General features: G+C 42.3%; 1 protein-coding gene across 2 annotated transcripts in view; it reads right to left on the reverse strand.

Moving 5' to 3' along the window:
• ATP9B (ATPase phospholipid transporting 9B (putative)) overlaps positions 1 to 27029 on the reverse strand; it is a 428187-nt gene that overhangs the window by 118223 nt on the left and 282935 nt on the right. For both annotated transcript variants that reach the window (XM_077270058.1, XM_077270059.1), the window contains exon 15: positions 11866 to 12114. In XM_077270058.1, the coding sequence (XP_077126173.1) occupies positions 11866 to 12114 (249 nt within the window). The remainder of the gene's footprint in view (positions 1 to 11865; positions 12115 to 27029) is intronic.

Raw genomic sequence — 27029 nt, forward strand, 5'->3', positions numbered from 1 at the left:
ACAAATCAGGGTCACAGATAGAATAAACTTAGACTGTAAAGTGCTAATTGAAACAGACTTGTCAGGCTTCTTAATACGCTTAAAGCATGCTGATATAACATGAGTTGAATCACCACAATAGAAGCACAACCCATTTTTTCGTCTAAAATTCTGCCGCTCGCTTCTGGACAGAATTCTATCACATTGCATATTTTCTGGCGTTTTCTCAGTAGACGTCGCCAAATGGTGCACAGGTTTGCGCTCCCGCAGACGCCTATCGATCTGAATAGCCATCGTCATGGACTCATTCAGACTCGCAGGCACAGGGAACCCCACCATAACATCCTTAATGGCATCAGAGAGACCTTCTCTGAAAATCGCCGCCAGGGCGCACTCATTCCACTGAGTAAGCACAGACCATTTGCGGAATTTTTGGCAGTATATTTCAACTTCATCTTGCCCCTGAGACAAGGACATCAAGGCCTTTTCCGCCTGAAGCTCTAAATGAGGTTCCTCATAAAGCAACCCCAAGGCCAGAAAAAACGCATCCACATTGAGCAACGCAGGATCCCCTGGTGCCAATGCAAAAGCCCAGTCTTGAGGGTCGCCCCGGAGCAAGGAAATTACAATCCTGACCTGCTGTGCAGGGTCTCCGGCAGAGCGAGACTTCAGGGACAAAAACAATTTGCAATTATTTTTAAAATTTTGAAAGTGAGATCTATTCCCCGAGAAGAATTCAGGCAAAGGAATTCTAGGCTCAGACATAGGTGCATGAACAACAAAATCTTGCAAATTTTGTACCTTTGTGGCGAGATTATTCAAACCTGTAGCTACACTCTGAAGATCCATTTGAAACAGGTGAACACAGAGCCATTCAAGGATTAGAAGGAGAGAAAGAGAGGAAGGCTGCAGTATAGGCAGACTAGCAAGTGATTCAATTAAGAGCACACTCAGAACTAGAGGAAAAAAAAAAAAAAAAAATTGTAGCAGACTTCTTTTTTCTCTCCTTTCTCAGCCAGTAATTTAACCCTTTTTTGGGCCGGTCAAACTGTCATGATTCTCAATGGCGAGAGAACATAGCCCAGCATATATGAGAACTAGCTCTTGGAAGATGGAAACTATACTGACCATGAACTAAACCTGCCGCACAACTAGAAGTGGCCGGGTAGCATGCCTACGTTTTTTAACCCTAGATGCCCAGCGCCAGCCGGAGAACTACCTAATCCTAGCAGAGGAAAAGACAGTCCTGGCTCACCTCTAGAGAAATTTTCCCAAAAGGCAGACAGAGGCCCCCACATATATTGGCGGTGATTTTAGACGAAAAGACAAACGTAGTATGAAAATAGGTTTAGCAAAATCGAGGTCCGCTTTCTAGATAGCAGGAAGACAGAAAGGACACTTTCATGGTCAGCAGAAAACCCTATCAAAACACCATCCAGAAATTCCTTTAAGACTCTAGCATTAACTCATAACACCAGAGTGGCAATTTCCGATCACAAGAGCTTTCCAGACACAGTAACGAAACAGCAGCTGTGAACAGGAACAAAATGCAAAAACACACAAGGACAAAAGTCCAACTTAGCTGGGAGTTGTCTAGTAGCAGGAACAAGCACAGAAGGCTTCTGATTACATTGTTGACCGGCAAGAAACTGACAGAGGAGCAAGGTTATATAGCGACTCCCACATCCTGATAGGAGCAGGTGAACAGAGGGGATGATGCACACAAGTTCAATTCCACAAGTGGCCACCGGGGGAGCCCAGAATCCAATTTCACAACAGTTCTCTACTCACCAGGTCAGGTGTCATAACTAATGAACTTTTTGACACATGACCTGTTGAGTATAGTTCTGCTTTGTATTACCGCCACTGTCTCTTCAGTCTGCGACACAGATTAAGCAGACTGAAGAGATTATGGAGAAAATAAAAGTTTTTTTTTTTTTTTGACAACTCATAGCTCCATACCAAACACACAAAGCTGCAGTGTTGTACTTAACTACTGGAGCTACGAGGTGGCAAAAAATCAAAGTGTACAGCGCAGTGTGTTTATTTGGCGCACGGTGTGTGTTGCCGGGGGCGAAATACACAAATAACCAAACAGTATTGGGGGCAAAAAACATTAACATTTATTTTTAAACATAAAAAAAAAAAAGAACTGTGCCTGCTTGGGGTAGAGTGACGGAACTGGGGGGTGTGTAGCTGTGAGGCCTGGCTAACTGTGGACGACGCAGGGGTGGCAGGAGAAGGGGCAATTAAAGTACTGGGGTCTGGGAGTTCGGGGATGGTGTTTGACGCATGAGAGGGCAGAGACACACTGGAAGGGTGAGACAAACCTGACATTATAGACACATTGGGAGGTGAGGGGGGAGGGATAGCGATAGTCCGCTGTTTCTTTTTCCCTTTCCCTTTTTGGGATCGGCGCTGCAGTCTGGGGAGCCTCAGTGGGATCACTTCTTGCGGCCTGGACATGGTGGCCGACCTGTCAGGGTCCGTGTGCCGCTGCTGCTGCATGGTTGTGGTGGTGAGGAAGGCCACGCCAGGGTCCTGCTGCTGCATGGTGGTAGGGAAGGCCATGCCAAGGTCCTGCTGCTGCATTGTGGTGGTAGAGTGGAAGGCCATGCCAGGGTCCTGCTGCAGCATCGTGGTGGTAGAGTGGAAGGCCATGCCAGGGTCCTGCTGCTGCTGCTTCGTGGTAGCAGTGGAGGAGGTCCAAGCAGGAGCAGCAGTTGTCATGGTGGTGGCGGTGGGCTGTCCAACAGCACTCGGCATGGTGGTGGTGAGCCGGCAGTGCTTGGAATGGTGGTGGCCGTGCAGTGGTATGCAGCAGAGATCGGCATTGACGTCAAGCATGACAGTGTTGGCACAGGTGGAAATGCCACCACTGGCTGCTGAAAATACCGACTCTGCTGCATAGCCTGCACGTAAGCAGCATTGCAGGCCTGCATGACACTAAGCTGGAGATCAGGAGTAAGGTGTTCCGACATGCCCTTCTCTATTTGATTAAAAAAATGATGTGCTGGCCTCTGGAGGTCAGCTTTCACTTGGTTAAGGCTTTTGGTGACCTCCTGGATAAGTGTATTCATATGGCTTATGGCACTATCCAGTCGGTCACCCATCGCCTTGAGTCCATCATGAAAGACCGAGCTCAAGTGCAAAAACTCGGGCATGAGTGACCTGTCCGAGGCCCTCTGCCGCTGCCGGGAAGAGCCCCAAAAAAACCAGGCAGAGGCAGAGGACTGGGACAGGGGAATACCTGATGGACCAGCTCCCTGGTCTCCAGTCTGTGTTGCAGGCCCACTTGCTGCAGCGCTGCTGGATGGCTGGGACGGGTCTGTGGCTGTTTGACGAAGGACCGCTCTAGAACCAGGGTCAAGAGTGCTGCTCCATGTGCTGTGAAAAAAACCCCCAAAACATTAGTACTAAACATTTACAATAGTAAAGCCCCAACTCCTGTGGAATAGAAAAATACAGATTAGGCAATACAACACAACCCATTACACCACAAAAAATACTTATGTTCTCTGGGCAAGGACCGGTCTCAAAAATGCAAGGATGCGGTGATATTTGTATTTGCGGATCCTTGCTCCAGAACCACTAGGAACCCGGCTCTCTTGACAAAGGTCCTTGTTGAAGCGATCCTTCATCGAACGCCAACGTGTTTTGACTTTGAGCACTGTTGAAAAATATAAAGAATGATTAGACAATGCACTTTTGACCGTGATCACACAACTGTGTGTGATCAGAGAAACATTCAAGAATAGTATAGTCAGGATACAATAAACAGTCAGCCAGGTATACTTACACGCTGCCGCCTTGCCACCCGACCGTCTCTACGCTGCTCCTGCTCAGCCTCTGCCACAGTGGAAGAACTGCTCTAAAAAAAAGGAAAAAAAAATTTGTCACATGTGTAGATGTGACAGAGAATACTTACCAATCTGAAGAGGCGAGTACTCACTTCACTTTCAATTCCACATTGTGCAGGCTCAGGACATTGCTCCTCGGAAGAGGACATTCTGATGCATGCAGCAAGAAAAAAAAGATAGAAATTAGGACATATAGAGACAGAAAATAGAAAATAAAGACATTGGCTTTGATACTCACATTGTTCAGAGTGTGGTTTCCTCCAAGGTGCTTTCCTGCGTCTGCTCTTGTTCCCAGTCTGCTGAGTAGTGACCTGTCAATGCCCACTCCCTCCTTTTATCAGTTTGTATGTGGGGGGTGGCTAATCAGTGTCTACACATGTTTTCCTGTGGAAAAACGCATGCGTTCACAAACGCAAGCAAACGCATGTGCTTGCGAATGCATGCGTTCACATAGACCGTACTGAGTTTTTTTGCCGCATTCCTTCCTCTAACAACTGCATACGTTTTGAGGCGGCAAATTGACGCCTCTGAAATTACTACATGTAGCGTTTACCGCGCCAAGCCGCAGACAACGAAATGACGCATGCGTCGTCAAACGTGGCAAAATGCAACCAATCGCAGGCACCTGCGTCCCTAATGTTAAAGGTAGGAATACACGACTCGGAAAATTGCGGCACAAATGCTGTGGTCACAACCGCAAATGTGAAACCAGCCTAAGAGGGCACCATAAAGTATTCTGCCGCCGTACACGAATGCACAAATCCGATTTACAACATTTTTCCGTTCAATCCCTTTGTTTCCTAACATGCAGTTTATGAGATTCCCTATGGGCCTAAGAAAGACAAATGTTTTGGATGTTTACAATGAGCGCTTGCCTAAAATGACTAAAACAATAGTAATATTCTCAGAATGGAGACAGTTACTGGACTGTGCTTGTGACTGCTACTGACAATCATTGGGGGAGACTGTTGAAATCAGGGATTTGCTGCAGGGGTCCCAACCGCTGTAGTTGTGACATCACAGCTGCAGCCTGTCAACAAAAACTAGGGGCAGCGGCAAAGAGGGATCACTGCTCCTGCAGCAGGCAAAACTTATATTATTATTTCTGGAAAAAAAAAACAAAACTTGGAATATCACTTTAATCATTGATCACATCTTACTCAGTTGTGTCAAAAAAGCCAGAAATAGTTGTGCAACATGATGCACTATTTCTTCCTGTAAACTGATGGACCCTAAATCAGTGGGGTTCACTGGGTGCCACAGTTTTCTATCATCTGACTGTTTTTTTTTTCTGCTCTATGACAGAGTTTAGCCTTATCTCCATTGTCCCTCCTGAAATGTATTAAATTATCCATAAGTGTCAATCTCTTTACTGCACCCAATAAATAGGTCATTTTAGTTGTTACCCCCCCACACTAAACAGCTTCCGTTAATGCATATTACTAATTATATTAACTGTAGAAGAAATAAATAAAATATCTTCGTTAAAGATAAGAGCCTAGCTGTCGATCCAGTAACTGCACATCAGAGCACTATTTTCCGCTCCGCTGTCCAGTAATGATATTGCAACAGTGATATAAGTGCATAGTATACAGCAGGCATACACTGCTGATTAGGACAATAATTGTAATACTTAATAAAATAGGCAATAAATCTGTGGCTCATGGTAAGCAGTACTTAGCAAACAAGACCAATCAATGTTCAGTGGCCAGAAGAGGGCAAAGGTCCTTCAGGTCCCTGTTCATGGCATGTTGTTGGATTAGATGGACTTGTGACCTCTGCACTCTCCAGCAGACGTCCTGGGGTTTATATCCTTTCATGATTGTTTATTACATTAAGTCAGCCATAGCTTTCCACGCTTCATGTGTACACACACTTATGACAATTAAACCCCATGTAGTTATGATTTTGTCGATGGCTTTTCCTGCTTACAAGCAATGTTTGCTATGCAGTGGCTGTTCCTCCTCTCGCGAGTGACAGACACATGAAACTTTTTACCTTCTCTGAGAAAATGAAATATTGATCACTTATCATAAGAAACAATGAGCAGAGTATAATCAGACACCGCATTTTGAATACTAAAAGAGAAACTAATCCAGCAGAGCTGTGACAATTCTATAAGGCATGTCCTGGGTTATGTGTCTTCGGGTGACAGCTTGTTACCATCTTGTAGATGGGGCCAGTGCAGACGACATCAGTCAGTCAATGTTACGCCAGCTTTACATCCCAGCAACAAACTGAGTATTTTATAACATCATCATTTACCATAGCAAGGTAGGAAATCATTGTACACTGCTCTAGGCCCAAGGAAAAATGTTTTATTTCCTTATTAAACATGAGTTTTTTGACCATTCGGCCATTTCTAAAAAATTTGCACAATTTTATGTCTATTGGCCTAGTCTGACTGCTCTTCGCTTCTAACAAAGAAAAGAATGAGTTAGACCTTGGCATTCCTTTCTCAAAGTGCACCCTTCCTTCCTCTGTGGCATCAAGTCAAAAGACTGAATTAATGTGAATTAGTCTCCAACTGATAAAGAGCCTTTCATATGATCATGGGATAGTGCTTACATGGGTACTACAGCACACATTCACTGAAGAGCACCCGCTAAAGCACAAAACCATGAGTGTTTTATGGATGCTCTCAATTCAAGGGGGACATTGTACATACAGTGATCTGTGGACAGCTTGGTACAAAGCAGAAGAAGCTGAGCAAAATGATATATCACTTTTTTGTAAAAGATTCAGTATGACTTGTACTTTACTGATTTAAATCTCTGGTGTTTGCATGTATAGGAGTCCAAAGGGAGGTCCTACTAAGTGATTGACTTTTTTTCACCTGTATGACTGTGCATGCAGAGATAGCTGTATTGAGGGGGGTCTAAGAGGCTATTTTGGCATGTCAGACCCATATTTTCCTGTATGACAGAGATAGCTGTTGATCAGTGACAGAACCATCTATTTGACTCCTATACATACAAGCACCAAGGCTATATATATATATATAATATATATAAAGCTGAGTGTATGTATGTGTATGTGTGTGTAAAGACACGCCCACCCCACATAGTCACACCCACTCCACATAGCCACGCCCACTCCACACGGCCCACATTGTTAGCGCATGAGGCATGATGTCAAGAGAAAGGGAGGAGCCTCATGGATTACACCGCTGTGCTCATAACAGGTAGTTGTTGTGCACGTGTGAGGGGAAGAGAGTAGTGAGGTGAAAATGAGAGGAGTGAGGAGTGAGGTGAAATTGAGAGGAGTGAGGGGAAAGTGAGAGATGTGAGGGGGGGAATGAGAGATGTGAGGACATTCATAATATTGTTACAAGGTAAATGCAATTACAAAGATAAAAATAAATAAGTAAACATTGGGGGTGACTTAATAAAGTTGGGATCCAAGAAGTATCGTTTCTTCTTGCGGAGTCACATGTTAAGCATGTCAAGTTGGACATACACATGATGAGATAAAGGTCATCCAAACGCGTGCCAATGTCTAAGATTTAGTGGGGTCTCTCACCGTTTCCACACAGTAAATATTGGGGTTAATCTTTTGTGATGCCCTTTCTGTATGTTCCTGCTGGACACAAGTCTCTGACAGAGGTATCTGTTAACTGTTTATTCTTCCCACTTGAATAAAAAAATATTCACACTTGGTTATGGCAATCTCACATGTACGACACAATCAGCACAATAATAATAGAATACCTTTGTATGACAAATTTATCATGGCTTAGGCACTTTTATACCTGTATGTTGAGAAAAAGGGCTGGGAAAGAATTAGTGAAATGAGCCAAACTTTGCAACTGATGTATACTTCTGCCAGCCATGAGATGGAATAATGATATGTGTCTAAGAAGCTAGATAACATGTACCATTCAGATCAGATTGGTGCAATTTGCTGCTTTACTTCATATAGGTGGCACTAGAGTTCTAGTCCTCCTCCTCTCTGAAGAGACAATTTTCATATTTCCCCGAGAAGTATTGCGGCCTAAAAGTGTCCTCACCTTGGCATGTCGGCCTTGACATGTCAATCTCTGCAAGGAGAAATGTTACCCCTTTGATCCTGGTCAGATGCCTCGCACCCAGCCAAACCAAATCTCACACTTTGCATTTATGAGGGGCAGTACCCCGAAACACAGTGTCTGCAAAATGAGATTTTGGTTTTGGCTTTTATCCTAAGTCATGTGACAAGGCTCGTTAGAGAGTCGATATTGACTTTTAGGATTCCTACTTCTAATAGGTGGCACTAGAGTTCTAGTCCTCTTCCTTTCTGAAGAGACAGCCCGCTTTATCACTGAAAATCATCATCCTGTATCGCCATGGATAAATCTCCCCCAAAGGGCTGTTGAGCTATTTTGTTAATATATATTTTAATGCAACCGCTCACTAGGCATTTTCTCTCTCACAAATGTCACAATTTAAAATTACATAGAAAAATAAGTACCAGTACCTAAATGTAAGCCACCTTCAGGGTTAAAGTCATGTTTATCAAGAGACAGTGCCATGTATTAAGCAAATCTGTTTAGACATGGAAATGCTGAGTGTAAGGTAAAAAACATCAATTGAACCATTTACTTGCATAAAGCTCTAGGGTGCAATATTTAAAGCACTTTATTCAATAAAAAATGCTTTTAAAATGGTACTTTGGTGATTGGGAAAAACTGGAATCATCTGTCAATGTGACTGCAAGAAAGTTCAATAAGCTAAATAATGAACCATTTACATTATTTTCCTCAGGCTCCATGACTCGTGTCAATAGTGCTCTTTAAAAAATTATGATGTAGCCCTTGTACTTTGTAAATCACAGGATGCACATTCCTCCCTTTTGTGAGTGAAAACGATATGTAAGACGGAGGGAAATATAATATATTGGCTACAATACATGTAAACAGGAGTTTTTTATGCGAAACGCGTTTTGACATGACATGGACTTTAAAAACATTAATAAGGTAGGAAATTTTATAAGAATAAAAAAAAGGATTTTTTTTCCTGGACGTATGTACAGTGGCCATTTTGGTAGTCCATAGCCATCCGAACCTCCTACTACTTATGGCATTCCCAGCACCTCTTCTGATTAGTAGGGCCCCGCGATATCGCATGATGTGGTACAATGCATGCATGATACCATGTGGGACTTACTAATTAGAAGAGGAGGTGGGGATGCTGCATGTCTTAGGTTTTCAGAGCTTTGGTTTGGCAGCTTGGACTACCAATGTGGCCGCTAGACCTGGATCCTGCAAATAATTTTGCTCAAGACCTGTCTGTTCTGGTATATAAAACACTTCATGATAACACTTGCTAACAATTGTTCAATCTTCTAACACAGTTCTTGACTGGAAATGACACTGCTGTAAATGGCACCTCACTGCATATTGTATCTGAGACAGAGCACTGTTACTGTAACTACTTCTGGATCACCCAAAGACTTTACATGACAGGGCGGTTGTCACTTTACTCTGCACTGACGTTCTAAAATGTCAATGCAGAGTAAGCAGCTTTCAGAAAATTGTGCCGCTGTGGGGGCAGAGAGCTAACTGTTAGGTACAGCTGGACTCCCTGTACAAAAGGCAGGGAGAGTGTAATACCCTTTCTTCCTTACTGATCGCTCCATATACAGAGCTGATCAAGTGTTGTGTATACAGACTATGAAGAACTGTCAGTGCTTACTCCACAGTCCCAGTGATCATGTGATCACTGCGTGTACGGACGAAGAAGGAGCTGCTGGGTCCTAAGAGTCAGCGCCGCTATGCAGGCACGATGCTGAAATTATACTGTTAAGGTACCTTCACACGAAACGACATTATAACGATATCGCTAGCAATCCGTGACGTTGCAGCGTCCTCGCTAGCGATATCGTTTCGTTTGACACGCAGCAGCGATCAGGATCCTGCTGTGATGTCGCTGGTCGCTGAATAAAGTCCAGAACTTTATTTGGTCGTCCGATCGCTGTGTATCGTTGTGTTTGAAAGCAAAAGCAACGATACCAGCGATATTTTACACTGGTAACCAGGGTAAACATCGGGTTACTAAGCGCAGGGCCGCGCTTAGTTAGGCTACGTTCACATTTGCGTTGTGCGCCGCAGCGTCGGCGCCGCAACGCACAACGCAAATAAAAACGCAGCAAAACGCATGCACAACGCTGCGTTTTGCGCCGCATGCGTCGTTTTTTTCATTGAATTTGGACGCAGCAAAAATGCAACTTGCTGCGTCCTCTGCGCCCCGACGCGGGCGCCGCAGCGACGCATGCGGCGCAAAACGCAAGTGCGCCGCATGTCCATGCGCCCCCATGTTAAATATAGGGGCGCATGACGCATGCGGCGCCGCTGCGGCGCCCGACGCTGCGGCGAGGACCGCAAATGTGAACGTAGCCTTACCCGATGTTTACCCTGGTTACTAGCGTAAAATGTAAAAAAAACAAACAGCACATACTCACATTGCGTCCCCTGCAATCTGCTTCCTCCTCTGACTCAGCGCCGCAAAGTGAAAGTGAAAGCAGCACAGCGGTGACGTCACCGCTCTGCTCTCACTGTACGGCGCTCAGTCAGTCAGGAAGTGGACGCAGGGGGACGTGAATGTAAGTATGTGCTGTTTGTTTTTTTTAGATTTTACGCTGGTAACCAGGGTAAACATCGGGTTACTAAGCGCGGCCCTGCGCTTAGTTACCCGATGTTTACCCTGGTTACCAGGGGACCTCGGCATAGTTGATCGCTGGAGAGCGGTCTGTGTGACAGCTCTCCAGCGACCAAACAGCGACGCTGCAGCGATCGACATCGTTGTCGCTATCGCTGCAGCGTCGCTTCGTGTGAAGGTACCTTTACTGAGACTGATAAACCAGCCCCAGTTACAAAAGAAATGTATTGATTCATTAACAAGCCCCTCAAAAGTCTTTTAAGACCATAATGGGGTGGGCACTGTGTGTAAAACAAATGAAAAAAATACATAAATGAGAAATGCTGGAAAAAGAACACTGCAAAACTAAGTCTGAATTGCTGTTTTTGCTCCCACCCGTCAGAAAGAAAAAAGTTGTCCAATATAGCAAAATAATTTGAATGGAAGAGGGAAACAATTTAAAATAGTTTTTTATTTAAATATGTGAAAAATAGACAGATATTTCCTATTTCTCTTTACATTTTTCCCTGATAGCAAAAAATATAAAAAAAATAAAAATTACTTAAAAACAAAGCCACACAGTGGATAAAAAAAGAGCCCAAAATTATTTGAATAGCTGAGCAAGAAAATTTTTAGTGTCTTTGTGCCTTGTCAAAACATGGGGCACAATGGCTTGGTCCTGAATGGGTTAAAATAACTTTTCTGATTACTGTTAGAATATCCGTATTAGCGTTTGCTCACACAAGCGAGTAACTCGGACGAGTGCTATCCGATGTTCTATCAGATAGCACTTGGACTAATGTTATACTAGTCCCAGTGCAGTCTGACATCTGAGGACTCAGACAGACAATGTAGAAGATGGAGAAATTAAGTCTCCATCTTCTCCACACCTGTTCGCTGATTTTATCATGCAAGAGAATCGGATCACACTATGCGGACACTCTGCTCAAACTCAGAGCAGAGACGGAGCCGAGTGTCATTAATATAAACGAGCTGATCCTCTCACATGAGATAACCTATGCTCGTTTCACCCGGCCGTAAGGAAATTAACAATAAGTACTAAACAAGTCACAATGCTTTTATAAACCATATGGGTTTAAAGAAAATAAAGATAGTAATTCCATTTCAACTCCTCTTTCCCCTGATCACAAAACTGTTCATAATAAAACCAAGACTCTCTAATAGATCCCACTAACTTTATGGGGTCTGTCAGGATTCTGGTATTTTTGACAAACAATAACAGCGCTACTATTGGGATCAGAATTACCGCAAAGCTTGCCGGAATCCCAAAAGAAGGCTCACAACACAAGAGTGCACCAAGCATACAACTCATCAAATAGGCAATCCCTTTAAATTTGAAAAAGTGCTATCAAAGTAAGCACTAAATACCATTAAGGAAAAGGCATACTGACCTCATCGGGGCTGGAGGCTTGGTAGGTGCGGTTATCATCACTGAAGTCCTGGTCGACTTCAGCATACTCTGTTTCTCCATTTACACCGGCACGGGATTCATAGACAGGAGTAACATTATGGCACAAAGCGATGGCTTTCACTGCCTCATGGACCCGGCTGATCACAGTCTTGCGTACTTTAGGTGCTGATGATTGGACTTTTCTTGAAGGGGTTGAACTGGTATTGTTATTATTTGTTTGGGGCTGCACCTTGAAAATAAATCAAACAAATTAAGAAACGGTCATTTTCTAGAGAGCAAATAACTTTTTTTTTACCTGTGACCATAAATGTGATGTGGGGCATACAGTGCCTAAAAGTAGTATTCAACCCCCTGCAGATTTAGCAGGTTTAATAAGATGCAAATAAGTTAGAGCCTTCAAACTTCAAACAAGAGCAGGATTTATTAACAGATGCATAAATCTTACAAACCAAAAAGTTTTGTTGCTCAGTTAAATTTTTATAAATTTTAAACATAAAAGTGTGGGTCAATTATTCTTCAACCCCTAGGTTTAATATTTTGTGGAATAACCTTTGTTTGCAATTACAGCTAATAATCGTCTTTTATAAGACCTGATCAGGCCGGCACAGGTCTCTGGAGTTATCTTGGCCCACTACTCCATGCAGATCTTCTCCAAGTTATCTAGGTTCTTTGGGTGTCTCATGTGGACTTTAATCTTGAGCTCCTTCCACAAGTTTTCAATTGGGTTAAGGTCAGGAGACTGACTAGGCCACTGCAACACCTTGATTTTTTGCCTCTTGAACCAGGCCTTGGTTTTCTTGGCTGTGTGCTTTGGGTCGTTGTCTTGTTGGAAGATGAAATGACGACCCATCTTAAAATCCTTGATGGAGGAGCGGAGGTTCTTGGCCAAAATCTCCAGGTAGGCCGTGCTATCCATCTTCCCATGGATGCGGACCAGATGGCCAGGCCCCTTGGCTGAGAAACAGCCCCACAGCATGATGCTGCCACCACCATGCTTGACTGTAGGGATGGTATTCTTGGGGTCGTATGCAGTGCCATCCAGTCTCCAAACGTCACGTGTGTGGTTGGCACCAAAGATCTCGATCTTGGTCTCATCAGACCAGAGAACCTTGAACCAGTCAGTCTCAGAGTCCTCCAAGTGATCATGAGCAAACTGTAGACGTGCCTTGACATGACGCTTCGAAAGTAAAGGTACCTTACGGGCTCGTCTGGAACGGAGACCATTGCGGTGGAGTACGTTACTTATGGTATTGACTGAAACCAATGTACCCACTGCCATGAGATCTTCCCGGAGCTCCTTCCTTGTTGTCCTTGGGTTAGCCTTGACTCTTCGGACAAGCCTGGCCTCGGCACGGGAGGAAACTTTCAAAGGCTGTCCAGGCCGTGGAAGGCTAACAGTAGTTCCATAAGCCTTCCACTTCCGGATGATGCTCCCAACAGTGGAGACAGGTAGGCCCAACTCCTTGGAAAGGGTTTTGTACCCCTTGCCAGCCTTGTGACCCTCCACGATCTTGTCTCTGATGGCCTTGGAATGCTAATTTGTCTTTCCCATGTTGACCATGTTTGAGTGCTGTTCACAAGTTTGGGGTGGGTCTTAAATAGTCAGAAAAGGCTGGAAAAAGAGATAATTAATCCAAACATGTGAAGCTCATTGTTCTTTGTGCCTGAACTACTTCTTAATACTTTAGGGGAACCAAACAGAATTCTGGTGGGTTGAGGGGTTGAATAATAAATGACCCTCTGAAAAGACTTTTCACAATTTAAAAAAAAAATAAACAAAGAAATAACATTCTTTTTTGCTGCAGTGCATTTCACACTTCCAGGCTGATCTACAGTCCAAATGTCACAATGCCAAGTTAATTGCAAATGTGTAAACCTGCTAAATCTGCAGGGGGTTGAATACTACTTGTAGGAACTGTATATGTCGCACAGACTCTTCAAGATATTTTATAGCCATATCTTTAGGACTACTGAGGTTTTTAAAGTTTAGCCAATTTGGATAAACAAGAGTAATAAATCAATGTCAATTAAAGCCTATTACTACTGGAGTATCTCCTTTAACCCCTTCCCTCCGCAGCCAATTTTTCATTTTGCGCTTCAGTCTATTACTTCCCTTTTTTTAAAGCCATAACTATTTTATTTCTCTATTGACACAAGAATATGAGAGCTTGCTTTTTATAGACCGAGTTCTAATTTTGAATTACATCATTCATTTTAACATTCAATATACTGAAAAATGAGAAAAAAAATTCCAGGTGAAGTGAAATTGTGGAGAAAATGCAATTCCGCCATGTTTTTTGGGATTTGTTTTCGCGATGTACATCCTGTGATAAAAATTACTCTGAATTATTATTTTCCAGATCAATACGGTTATAACAAATCAATAATTGTTTAGATGTATATATATTTTTTAATTTAGTGGAAAAAATTATTCATATAACCATTATTATATCTATTTTCAGAAAATTGTAACATTTTTATTTTTTCCTTAACAGAGCTGGGTGAGGGCTTGTTTTCTTGCTTTTTTGGTGAATAGTTTTAATGATACCGATTAGGGGTATAAATCCACTGACCAGTTTTCATTAAATAGTAATTGTCATTTTTGATCTCATCATCTTTCTTCCATCTCATGGATCTTCCTTACCTGACCTATCTATCGCAATTAACAATATCACGCTTTCCCCCGTACCGGTAGTCCGATGCCTCGGAGTAACCCTTGACTCTGCCCCATCCTTCAAACCGCACATCCAAGCTCTTTCCACCTCCTGTCGCCTCCAGCTCAAAATTATCTCCAGAATCCGTCCTTTCCTCAACCCTCACTCTATTGAAATGCTTGTGCATGCCCTCATCATCTCCCACCCCAACTACTGCAACATCCTTTTCTGTGGCCTCCCTGCTAACACCCTTGCACCTCTCCAGTCCATCCTTAACTCTGCTGCCCGACTACTTCATCTCTTTCCTCGCTACTTCTCAGCTTCTCCCCTCTGCAAATCCCTTCACTGGCTCCCACTCCATCAGCGTATCCAGTTCAAATTACTAATACTGACCTACAAAGCCATCCATAACCTGTCTCCTCCATATATCTCTGAACTAATCTCCCGATATCTTCCCTCACGTAATCTCCAGTCCTCCCAAGACTGCCTTCTCTCCTCCACACTTATTCGCTCCTCACCTAATCGCCTCCAAGACTTCTCCCGAATATCCCCCATCCTCTGTAATTCTTTGCCCTAACACGTCCGACTATCAACCACATTCGGATCTTTCAGACAGAACCTGAAAACCCACCTCTTCAGGAAAGCCTACAGCCTGCACTGACCCGGCTGCCTCCTTCACCACTACCGAAGCTACCGCCTCACCAACACCGGAGCTCCAGCAACCCTCAACCTATTGTCTCCATCCCCATCATCCTGTAGAATATAAGCCCACAAGGGAAGAGTCCTCTCCCCTCTGTATCAGTCTGTGATTGTTAGTTTGTTTACTGCAAGTGATATCTGTAATTTGTATGTAACCCCTTCTCATGTACAGCACCGCGGAATCAATGGTGCTATATAAATAAATAATAATAATTATATTACATAAATAAGTAGCACACCTAAAAATAAGCAACATTGTAATACATCTTATCAGAAAAATCTGCTGCTTTCTCCTCCTGGACTCATTCACACTCAAATTCTCAATTCACAGGTAAAATATGTATTCAGTGAAGGCAAATTATTACAATACGGAGATAGGAGATTGCAGATGGTACTGATGAGATTCTATGGAGAGGGAAGGGAGATGAAGAGGGAGGAGATAGAAACAAAGCTCCTTCCTCCTCCTACCCCCTCACATCTACATAGAATCTTATCAATAGCAACTGACATCTCCTATCTAAGTCATGTAACAATCTGTCTTCACCGAGTACAGATTTTGAAAATTTTGAGAATGACAGATCAGTCCACAGGGAGAAAAAAAAGTAGATTTGTCTGATAAAATATATGGCACGGAGTTCCCGAGACAGAGTAGTACCAGAAGACTGCAGCATCTTATGGCTCCTGCTCCACCGCTGAGAAGAAGCACTTCTCCAGTATATTGAATGTGTTTGTTTTCTTTCAGCAGGACAGGGGTTAATCGACCATGTGGAAATCCCTGCTTTCAGCTGTGCTTGGTTAGGCACTTCCCTCTCCTATAAAAGCTAGGCCTTCAGGCCAGATCCTTGTCTGAGATACCACTTGCTAGATAGACCTGGAGTAGTGAGGAGCTGGTGTCACGAGAGCTGGAGGAGTTTATTGTGGGACAGTTGTTTGGTTTGCACACTTGGTAATTCCTCATCCTTACCTGCCTTATTTTCTTCCCCCTTTCTTCACACCCTGGTGAATACCTCTGTTATTTGTGAGAGTATATTTGTGTGAGAGGAATTTTCTTTTACCCTTGTCTTTGTTCCCCTGTCTGTCGAGTTGGTGTACTGCGGTACACGGTAGTGCCTCCGCTACCGAGTGGGGGGGTGGGGGACAGACGCAGGGCTGCAGTTAGGAGACAGGGCAAGGGCGGAGACCCCGACATCCTCGCCATCTGAGGTATCCCGGGGAACAGGGCGAATTAGGGCGCCACCTAGTGCTAGGGCCAGGAAAGGTGTGAATTCTGCTCTTGGGCTCCCTCCGGTGGTTGTTGGTGGTAGTGCAGTTGTCTTGGGGTTGTAATCCGGGCAGGTGTTTCTGCTGATTGCAGCTCTATTAGGTATTTAGGTGTGCAGGATCCATGAGTCCATGCCAGTTGTCCATTGTACTTGGAGGGATTGCATCTCTCTCTGGCTCCTCATGCCCTGCTGCCAATTCTGCTAAGATAAGTGTCTGGTTTTTTGTCTCTGTGCACACATGCAGTGTGCTTTGCAATTCAGTGCAATTCATTGTGTTTTTGTCCAGCTTAGACTTTGTTTGGATTTTTCAGTCATGCTGGATTCTCAGGAGATGCAGATATACTTTCTATGTCTTTAGTTAGATGTAGAATATTTGTATTATCTGCTGTGGATATTTTTAGGATTTTAATACTGACCGCTTAGAATTCTGTCCTATCCTTTTCTATTTAGCTAGAAGTGCCTCTTTTGCTAAATCCTGTTTTTCTGCCTGCGTGTGTTTTTCCTCTTATACTCACAGTCAATATTTGTGGGGGGCTGCCTATCCTTTGGGGTTCTGCTCTGAGGCAAGATAGAATTCCCATTTCCATCCATAGGGGTATTTAGTCCTCCGGCTGTGTCGAGGTGTCTAGGACGTGTTAGGTACATCCCACGGCTACTTCTAGTTGCGGTGTTAGTTTAGGGGTTGCGGTCAGTACAGGTACCACCTACTCCTGAGAAAGTCTCTCATGCGGCTCCAAGGTCACCGGATCATAACAACCTGGTCCCAGTTTACTCACCAGTCCAATCGTGAAAATATATTTCAAAGTGTCTGATTTTCACTTGTACTATTGACTTATGAAATTAAAATTAAAAAGACAGTTCCGATTTAACTTCACCCCGAAGCCCGTTTCCACCTTCCTGACCAATTTTCACAATTCAGACCGGTGTCACTTTATGAGGTAATAACTCTGGAAAGCTCCAACGGATCTCGCAGATTCGGAGATTGTTTTCTCAATAGTGATGCGTACACCTTGGGATATACGATATTATAAAACAGGTTTTTTTTACAACATCATATAGCCCAAGATGTGCGCATCACTATGGCATCTCTCTTTCTTCTCCCTTCAATTGTCTATTTTGGTATATGATGACACACCCTAATGTTATCTAGGCTGTGCATCCTCCTTTTGATTCAAAGATTGTTTTCTCGTGACATACTGTACTTCATGATAGTAGTAAAATTCATTCAATACGACTTGTTTATTTGTGAAAATATCAGAAATTTGGCAAATATCTTTTCATTTTTATGCCCTTAAACCAGAGAGTCATGTCACACAAAATAGTTACCGTAATAAATAACATTTCCCACATGTCTGCTTCCCATCAGACCAATTTTTGAAACAATCGTTTTTGTTAGGAAGTTAGAATGGATAAAAGTTGATCAGCTTTTTCTCATTTTTAAAACAAAATTTACAAAACCATTCTTTTTAGGGACCACATTTGAAGTGACTCTGAGGGGTTTTATGACAACAAATAACTGAAAGTGACACCATTGTAAAAACTGCACCCCTCAAGGTGCTCAAAACCACATTCAAAAAGTTTATTAACCCTTCAGGTGCTTCACAGGAATTAATGGAATTGTTTTTCACAAAAATTTTACGTTAGACCTCATTTTTTATTTTCACAAGGATAACAGGAGAAAATGGTCCTCGAAGTTTGTTGTACCATTTCTCCTGAGTACATCGATACCTCATATGTTGGGGAAACCACTGTTTGGGAGCAGGGCATGGTTCGGAAGGGCAGGAGCACCGTTTGACTTTTTGAATACAAAGTTGGCTGGAAGCGAGAGCGGACACCATGTCGAATTTGGGGAACCCCTGATGTGTCTAAACAGTGGAAATCCCCAACCAAGTGACCCCATTTTGGAAACTAGACCCCTCTCAAGTAACGGATCTAGATGTGTGGTTTGCACCTTGAACCCCCAGGTGCCTCACATACAGTTGTGCTCAAAAGTTTACATACCCCGGCAGAATTTTTGCTTTCTTGGCCTATTTTCAGAGAATATGAATGATAACACCAAAACTTTGCCTCCACTCATAGCTAGTGGTTGAGTGAAGCCATTTATTGTCAAACTACTGTGTTTTCTCTTTTTAAATCATAATGACAACCCAAAACATCCAAATGACCGTGATAAAAAGCTTACATACCCCATTTCTTAATACCGTCTATTGCCCCTGTTAACATCAATGACAGCTTGAAGTCTTTTGTGGTAGCTGTAGATGAGGTTCTTTATTTTCTCAGATGGTAAAGCTGCCCACTCTTCTTGGCAAAAAGCCTCCAGTTCCTGTAAATTTCTGGGCTGTCTAGCATAAACTGCGCGCTTGAGATCTCCCCACCGTGGCTCAATGATATTGAGGTCAGGAGACTGAGATATCCACTCCAGAACCTTCACTTTGTTCTGCTGTAGCCAATGACAGATCGACTTGGCCTTGTGTTTTAGAACGTTGTTATGTTGGAATGTCCAAGTACGTCCCATGCGCAGCTTCCGGGCTAGTGAGGGCAAATTTGTCTCCTGTATTTGCTGATAAAGTGCTGCATTCATCTTTGCTTCAACTTTGATCAAGTTTCCTGTGCCTTTGTAGCTCATACTTCCCCAAAACATCAGCGATCCACCTCCGTGCTTTACAGTAGGAATGGTGTTCCTTTCATCATAGGCCTTGCTGACCTCTCTCCAAATGTAACGTTTATGGTTGTAGCCAAAAAGTTCAATTTTGGCCTTGTTTCTGTGCTATTTTGTGTATTGTAGGTGAGATACTTTGTGGCATTTGCGCAGTAATGGCATTCTGCTGGCGACTCAACCATGCAGCCCATTTTTCTTCAAGTGCCTCCTTATTGTGCATTTTGAAGCAGCCACACGGCTAGTTTTCAGAGAGTCCTGTATTTCAGCTGATGTTATTTGCGGGTTTTTCTTTGCATCCCAAACAATTTTCCTGGCAGTTGCGGAGGACATTTTCGTTGGTCTACCTGACAGTGGTTTTGATTTTACACAGTCCCTGATTTTCCATTTGTTAATCACAGTTTGAATGCTGCTGACTGGCATTATCAATTCCTTAGACATCTTTTTGTATCCCTTTCCTGTTTTATACAGTTCAACTACCTTTTCCCATAGATCTGTTGACAATTCTTTTGCTTTCCTCATGACTCACAATCCAGAAATGTCAGTGGCTGGATGAAAGATGCAAGAGTCTGTCTGGATCCCAGAAACTCACTCAGCTTTTATGCACACACACTGATTTCAAGCAAACAGGTCACAGGTGAGGATGTTACCTTTAGTAACCATTCAAACCCATTTGTATCAACTTCTGTGCATGTTATCAGGCCAAAATCACCAGGGTATGTGAACTTTTGATCAGGGCCTTTTGGATGTTTTGAGTTGTCATTAGGATTTAAAAAGAGAAAACACAGTCGTTTGACAAATTACTTTACCCAACCACTAACCATGAGAGAGAAAAAGTTTTGGTGTTATCATTCATACTCTCTAAAAAAAAAAAAAAAGGCCAAGAAAGCAAAAATTCTGCCGGGGTATGTAAACTTTTGAGCACAACTGTACCTCTCAAAGAATTATTCGAGGGGTGTAGTGAGCATTTTGACAGATGTCTCAGAATTGTGTATCATAAGACCTTGAAAATAAAACAGATACATTTTTTTTTACACTGAAATATTTTTTTAACCCCAAATTTTCATCTTCATAAGGGGTAAAAGAATAAATGGATCCCAAAATTTGCCACATATTTTTTACTTGTCTTTCTTTAAGGCGTCTGGAAGTTCACTATCCATGGTATATGGGATGATTTCCCAAATTGCTGGAGGTCCGACCGCTGGAACCCCCACCAAATCCACAGAGCCCTGTGTAAATGGAGCGGTGGTCGATCATGCGCACTGCAGCTCCATTTACTTTTATGGGAGTACTGAAGTATAGCTTAGCGCAGCAGCATTTTTGCAAGCAAAGTTTGATAAATTGGCTGAATGAGTAAAGAAATGTTCAGGAGGCCAAACGAAAAACCAAACCCTTTAGCCTGGGTGGCAAAATCTGTTCTTCTGTCACCACTGTGACATTAATAAATATTCTGTGGCACAGTTATACCTGATCTTTCTTTTACTGGTTTCCCTGAAGTGACATTTTGTCTACACATGCCTTCATAGCTCCCATAGGAGCCGTCACACAACTCCCTCAGCTCCCAGAATGAAAAAGCAACGTGATAACCCCTGTAATGGCTGAGAAGAAATGACAAAACAGAATTTTGAAATGTTGAGGCACAAAATAAATGAGGGACTCATATTATATTTTTATTAATATTTTATGTGTATATTTGCTTATTTCAGGTAAAATGCTTTTTGGCATTTTATGAAGATGAAGACTTTTTTTTGGCAATAAATACTTGTTTGCATTTACAGCAGTACATAATTAGGATGAATGATGCCAGGCAACACCTAGAAAACCGATATCATTATTATTAGCACGCAATATGGTGGCTTTACGATCCAATGTTAAGTAACACGGTATAATATACACCCACCATGTCCTCATGCGCTGTCGCAATAAGAAGAGCCCACTTAGGAGCCATGTGCTGTCTTGGGCTCAGTGCACTTAGCCACTGATCCGTGAACACACTGCCCATCAAATTACAGTGCTGTATAATAATGGGTTTAACTTTTCTGCTCATCTGCCTCCCAACTCCTGCTTTCAACCTTTGCATTTGCATTCTGCATTTGCCGATGTCATTACAGACGCAAATAAATTAAGCTGATTTACTCCTTCTGAATTATGTTATGTTTATTGATGCTTGTATAATTTAATTTCACACAGATTCCATTAAAGATTATGCTCTCTGTCACGGAATGCTTCCAGTGGGAAAATATAATCATGTTATAATAGATTTCTCCCTGGCATTATTGTACAAGAGGGCTGCCTTTTTTTTTTTATTAATAAAACAGGACACAATACAATGGAGGGAGATCAATGTCATACGACTACCACCGCCTAACGGGCTAGGCGACTGGAAACACTTATTATCACAAATTGAAAATTCTCGGCATGTTTCTGGAGGGGTTTCATGGATGTTTAATTAGGACCTAGATAAACACAATCTGCTTTCAGCGTACAGCCAAACGCTCACAACAGGTGGGTTTATAGAAATTAAAAAGAAAGTCAAATTTACAAGTAAAGCTTGTGATCCTTCTAAACTGATCTGACCCCAGCATAAATGCCACTTCTCCAATGATGCCGATACAAATCGCTGCAAAGTGGATCTTTCAAGATTAAATAGCCATAGAAAAGATGCACATAACAGGTTAATATTATACATGCTTTTATTTGCTAGAAAGTCTTGGAAAAATGGGAAAGAAACTGGTTAGAGCAGTTGGTACTGTTCCTCTGGTTCGGATAAAACTTTCCTATTAACTTTCATAGCAACCGAATGGAATAACTGGGCAGCGGTGGGAGAAGGTGCATATACATATTAAAGAGGTTCAGTTTTCCAGAAAGTTGCACCCCCAGCTGCAGTTTGCTTAAACGAACAAACTGCACTTTAATCATCCTCCCCAGGTCCAGCGCTGATATCTCTTACTGCTCTTGTTGTCTGCAGCACTACCATCAAGGCAAGAGCGCTATAGCCAATTAGTGAGTACAGCGGCTTGTGCCGTCTACACGGGCAGCGCAGCTGAGCTCAGCGATTGGCTGCAGCACTGTCTATGTGACGTTTGCACTGCAGACACAGGGAGTAGCGGTCCCCGATTCTGCACTGGACCTGTTTTTTTTTTCTCAACAAACTGCATCTGGGGAACCAAACTATCCTGCAAACAGAAAACTCCTTTGTCATACTCACATTAAATAAACTACATTAGATGGACTGGCTATTCCAGGTGTATGGCCAGTTTAAAGACAGCCATCGCTTAATTGTCAGCTATCTCTCTGGATTCCTCCATGCATGGAAACGCTGGGGTAAATACCTGCTTTACAGCACTACACAGTGTGCAGAATTATTAGGCAAGCTGTATTTTAGAGGATTATTTTTATTATTGATCAACAACTATGTTCTCAATAAACCCAAAAGACTCAAATATCAAAGCTTAATATTTTTGGAAGTTGTAGTGGTTTTTTTTTTAGGTTTGGCTATCTTAAGAGGATATCTGTTTGTGCAGGTAACTATTACTGTGCAGAATTATTAGGCAACTTAATAAAACCCAAATATATTCCCATCTCACTTGTTTATTTTCACCAGATAAACCAATATAACTGCACAAAATTTAGAAATAAACATTTCTGACATGCAAAAACAAAACCCCCCAAAATTAGTGACCAATATAGCCACCTTTCTTTATGATGACACTCAGGAGCCTTCCATCCATAGATTCTGTCAGTTGCTTGATCTGTTTACGATCAACATTGCGTGCAGCAGCCACCACAGCCTCCCAGACACTGTTCCAAGAGGTGTACTGTTTTCCCTCCCTCTAGATCTCACATTTTATGAGGGACCACAGGTTCTCTATAGGGTTCAGATCAGGTGAACAAGGGCGCCATGTCATTATTTTTTCTTCTTTGAGACCTTAACTGGCCAGCCACGCTGTGGAGTAGTTGGAGGCATGTGATGGAGCATTGTCCTGCATGAAAATCATGTTTTTCTTGAACGATACCGACTTCTTCCTGTACCACTGCTTGAAGAAGTTGTCTTCCAGAAACTGGCAGTAGGTCTGGGAGTTGAGCTTCACTCCATCCTCAACCTGAAAAGGTCCCACAAGTTCATCTTTGATGATACCAGCCCACACCAGTACCTCACCTCCACCTTGCTGGCGTCTGAATCGGAGTGGAGCTCTCTGCCCTTTACTGATCCAGCCCCTGGCCCATCCATCTGGCCCATCAAGAGTCACTCTCATTTCATCAGTCCATGAAACCTTTGAAAAGTCAGTCTTAAGATAGTTCTTGGCCCAGTCTTGACGTTTTAACTTATGGTTCTTGTTCAAAGGTGGTCGTTTTTCAGCCTTCCTTACCTTGGCCATGTCCCCGAGTATCGCACACCTTGTGCTTTTTGTTACTCCAGTAATGTTGCAGCTCTGAAATATGGCAAACCTGGTGGCAAATGGCATCTTGGCAGCTTCACGCTTGATTTTCCTCAATTCATGGGCAGTTATTTTGCGCCTTTTTGGCCCAACACGCTTCTTGCAACCCTGTTGGCTATTTGCCATGAAACGCTTGATTGTTCAGTGATCACACTTCAAAAGTTTGGCAATTTCAAGACTGCTGCATCCCTCTGCAAGACATCTCACAATTTTGGACTTTTCAGAGCCCGTCAAATCTCTCTTCTGACCCATTTTGCCAAAGGAACGGAAGTTGCCTTAAAATTAAGCACGCCTTATATAGGGTTTTGATGTCATTAGACAACACCCCTCCTCATTACAGAGATGCACATCACCTGATTTTTCTTAATTGGTAGTTGGCTCTCAAGCCTGAACAGCTTGGAGTAGGACAACATGTATAAAAACCGTGGACCTAGTCATTGCATATAGACTTATCTTCACATAGTCTTTTTTTTTTCATGGATAGAACACGTAGCCATTATAATCTATAGTGCTATTCACATATCCATGTCTTTTTTCACAGACCATGCGTCTGTGCCAAGCACATGGAAACATGTCTGTTTTTTTCCCAGTATTGCAGATGAAAAGGGTCAATACAAGTCTACTGGACTGTGAAAAACATGTATCGGAAATGGATGGAATCAGAGTGCCATCTGTGTGGTGTCTGGGTTTCACCCCTTCACGACCGTTGACGTATCCATACGTCCAGGCCAGTAAGTACTTTCCAAACTTGGATACGTCATGGCGATTGTGTGCACACAGCACGACATACGGGTCACCAGCCTCAAGTAAGTGAGCTAGACTTTGCGCAGTGCATGATCTAAATAATTTATCTGACTGTAGCACTGACAGTTGCAAAGCATAGGAATGCTCCTATATTGCTATGATCTATAACTGCAGAGCGCTGAAAGTAAAAGCCCCAAAATTTGGACAAATTTGGTAAAAAAAAAGTAAAAAAAAGTTGCATATATATATATATATATATATATATATATTTATATATATATATATATATATATATATATATATATATATATATATATATCACATAAATAAATATTTTTATAAAAGAAAACAAACAAAAGAAAGTATGTACGCTTGGTATTATCGCATCTGGAACGACCAGCCCTATAAAAATGTCACACTAGTTATCCCCTTCAATGAATGCTATAAAAAAAATTAAGAAAAAATGAGGCAAAAAATTATGCTTTATCATCATACCACCAAACGAATAGCGGAATAAAACGTGATCAAAAAGACAAATGTAAATAAAAATGGTATCGCTGAAAACATTATCTTGTTCCTCAGAAAACAAGCTCCAATAAAATCTTTTTTCTATAAGATAGTTTTTATTGTGTAAAAGTGCCAAAACATAAGCAAAAAATTATTTCAATCTGGTATTAATGCAATTGTACTGACCTGAGGTCTAAAACTGCCTTATCAATTTTACCACACGCGAAACGGCATAAAAAAAACCCCAAAATCCATTTTTGAATTGCTGTTTTTTGTTCATTCTGCATCCCAAAAATTAGAATAGAAAGCAATCAAAATATGTCATGCGCCTGAAAATGGTACCAATAAAAATGTCTACTTGTCCCGCAAAAAAACCAAGCCCTCACATTATCCTATCTGCCAAAATATGGAAAAATTATAGATACCTAATATGGCTATGCAAAAACTAGTTTTTGAAAAGAAAAGAGTCTTTTAATGACAGCTGCTAAATATAAAAAAAAAACAAAAAACAATATAAATCTGGCATCGCTGTAATCGCACAGATCCAAAGAATAAAGCCATCTAATCACTTATACCACACGAGGAACAGTGTAAAAAATAAATAAAACAAATTCTTCACCTGCTGTTGATTTGTTCATTCTGCATCCCAAAAATCAAAGTAATCTAGCATTTATCCTGCGCTCTGTACTGAGCCCTTACACCAGGGTTTACGTGTAAGTCTTTGAAATATATGATTCACATAAAACCCCTGGCGGAAGAATCCCAATAATGAGGCAGATGGGGGAACTGTGGACAAAGTTTGACGTGATACGGCTGTATTCGTCTATTTAAGCGTGCATAAAAGTGCCATTGGCCACAGTTTGTGAACTTCTATAAAGAAGGACAACGCTGAACACAGGCCAGACGGAGTCCAGAGTAGCTCTGCTGCCTCATAATAGTTGATGGATACTTTGAAGGTTTTATCTGAATCAAGTCACAAGGAGATTTAGATGAAAACACCAACGTAAGTGCTCAGCAGGTTAAATGTGATCTAAAATGTTAGGTAAAATGTTCCCAATAAAAGCTTCAACTCCACTCACAAAAATCCAAGTCCCTACTCAAGTCCGTCATCCGTCAATGGAAATATAGCTTCCACGTTACTGACAGCACAAAGGCTCTGGAAAAGCGAAATGGCTCTTCGCCTCTCAAAAGAAATTCAGCAAATTCTGCACTCCCAAATCCAAAAGACCCCTCCCTTCTGAGCCCCAGTGTGCCTAAACCACAATTAGAGTACACATTTGGCATTTCAGTAGCAATGAGAGCCCACCTTATTTACAGGTGTGTGTCTCCAAAAGCATGAACTGGGTACTACCACGTCCTGGGCGTTGCAACATACTGTGACTACAAAGGCAGTTTGCAATTTTCAACATCCACTGCTGCTTGTTTCTGGAAAACACCCGAAGTCAAAATCGTCACTACACCTGTAGATAAATTCCCAAAAGGATATAATTTTCAGAATGGGGTCACAGAAGGGGGGATTCTGCTCTTCTAGCACTTAGGAGCTCTGTATATGGAATCCACAAACTATTCTAAGAAAATCTGAGCTCCAGGAGGCAAATAACGCTCCATCTCTCCCAAGTCACGCTGTAAGGCGAAGCAATACTGTACAGCCACATATGCAGTATTTCCATGCTCAGCAGGAATTGTGGGCCAAATTTTGGTGCCATCTTTACCCACTTCCATGTGCGAAAATCTAAAATTTTGGGCTAGAACAAAATTTTGGTGGTTTAAAAATGTAATTATTTTTTCTTCACTGTGGAATGGTAAAACATTTTTTGAGGCACGTGTGGTGTCAATATGATCACTGCACTCCTAGATGAATCTATTTAGGGGTGTAGTTTGTAAACTGAAGTCACAAATGGGGGTTTCAGCTGTTCTGGCACCTCAGGGGCTCTGCCAATGTGACATGGCACCCTCAAACCATCCCAGCAAAATCAGAACTCCAATATGGCGCTTCTTTCCTTTTGAGCTTTGCACTCTGCCTCAAAAGCAGTTTTTTGCCCACATATGGGCTATGGGTATACTCATTGCACAACAAATTTTGGGGTCAATTTTCTCCTGCTATCCTTATGAAAATGAAAAAATTTGGGGCTTAAAAACAGTTTTGTGGGAAAAATATTTGTTTTTTATTTTCACATTTTCAA

Source organism: Ranitomeya variabilis, chromosome 6 (assembly GCF_051348905.1).
Source record: "Ranitomeya variabilis isolate aRanVar5 chromosome 6, aRanVar5.hap1, whole genome shotgun sequence".
Taxonomy (NCBI): domain Eukaryota; kingdom Metazoa; phylum Chordata; class Amphibia; order Anura; family Dendrobatidae; genus Ranitomeya; species Ranitomeya variabilis.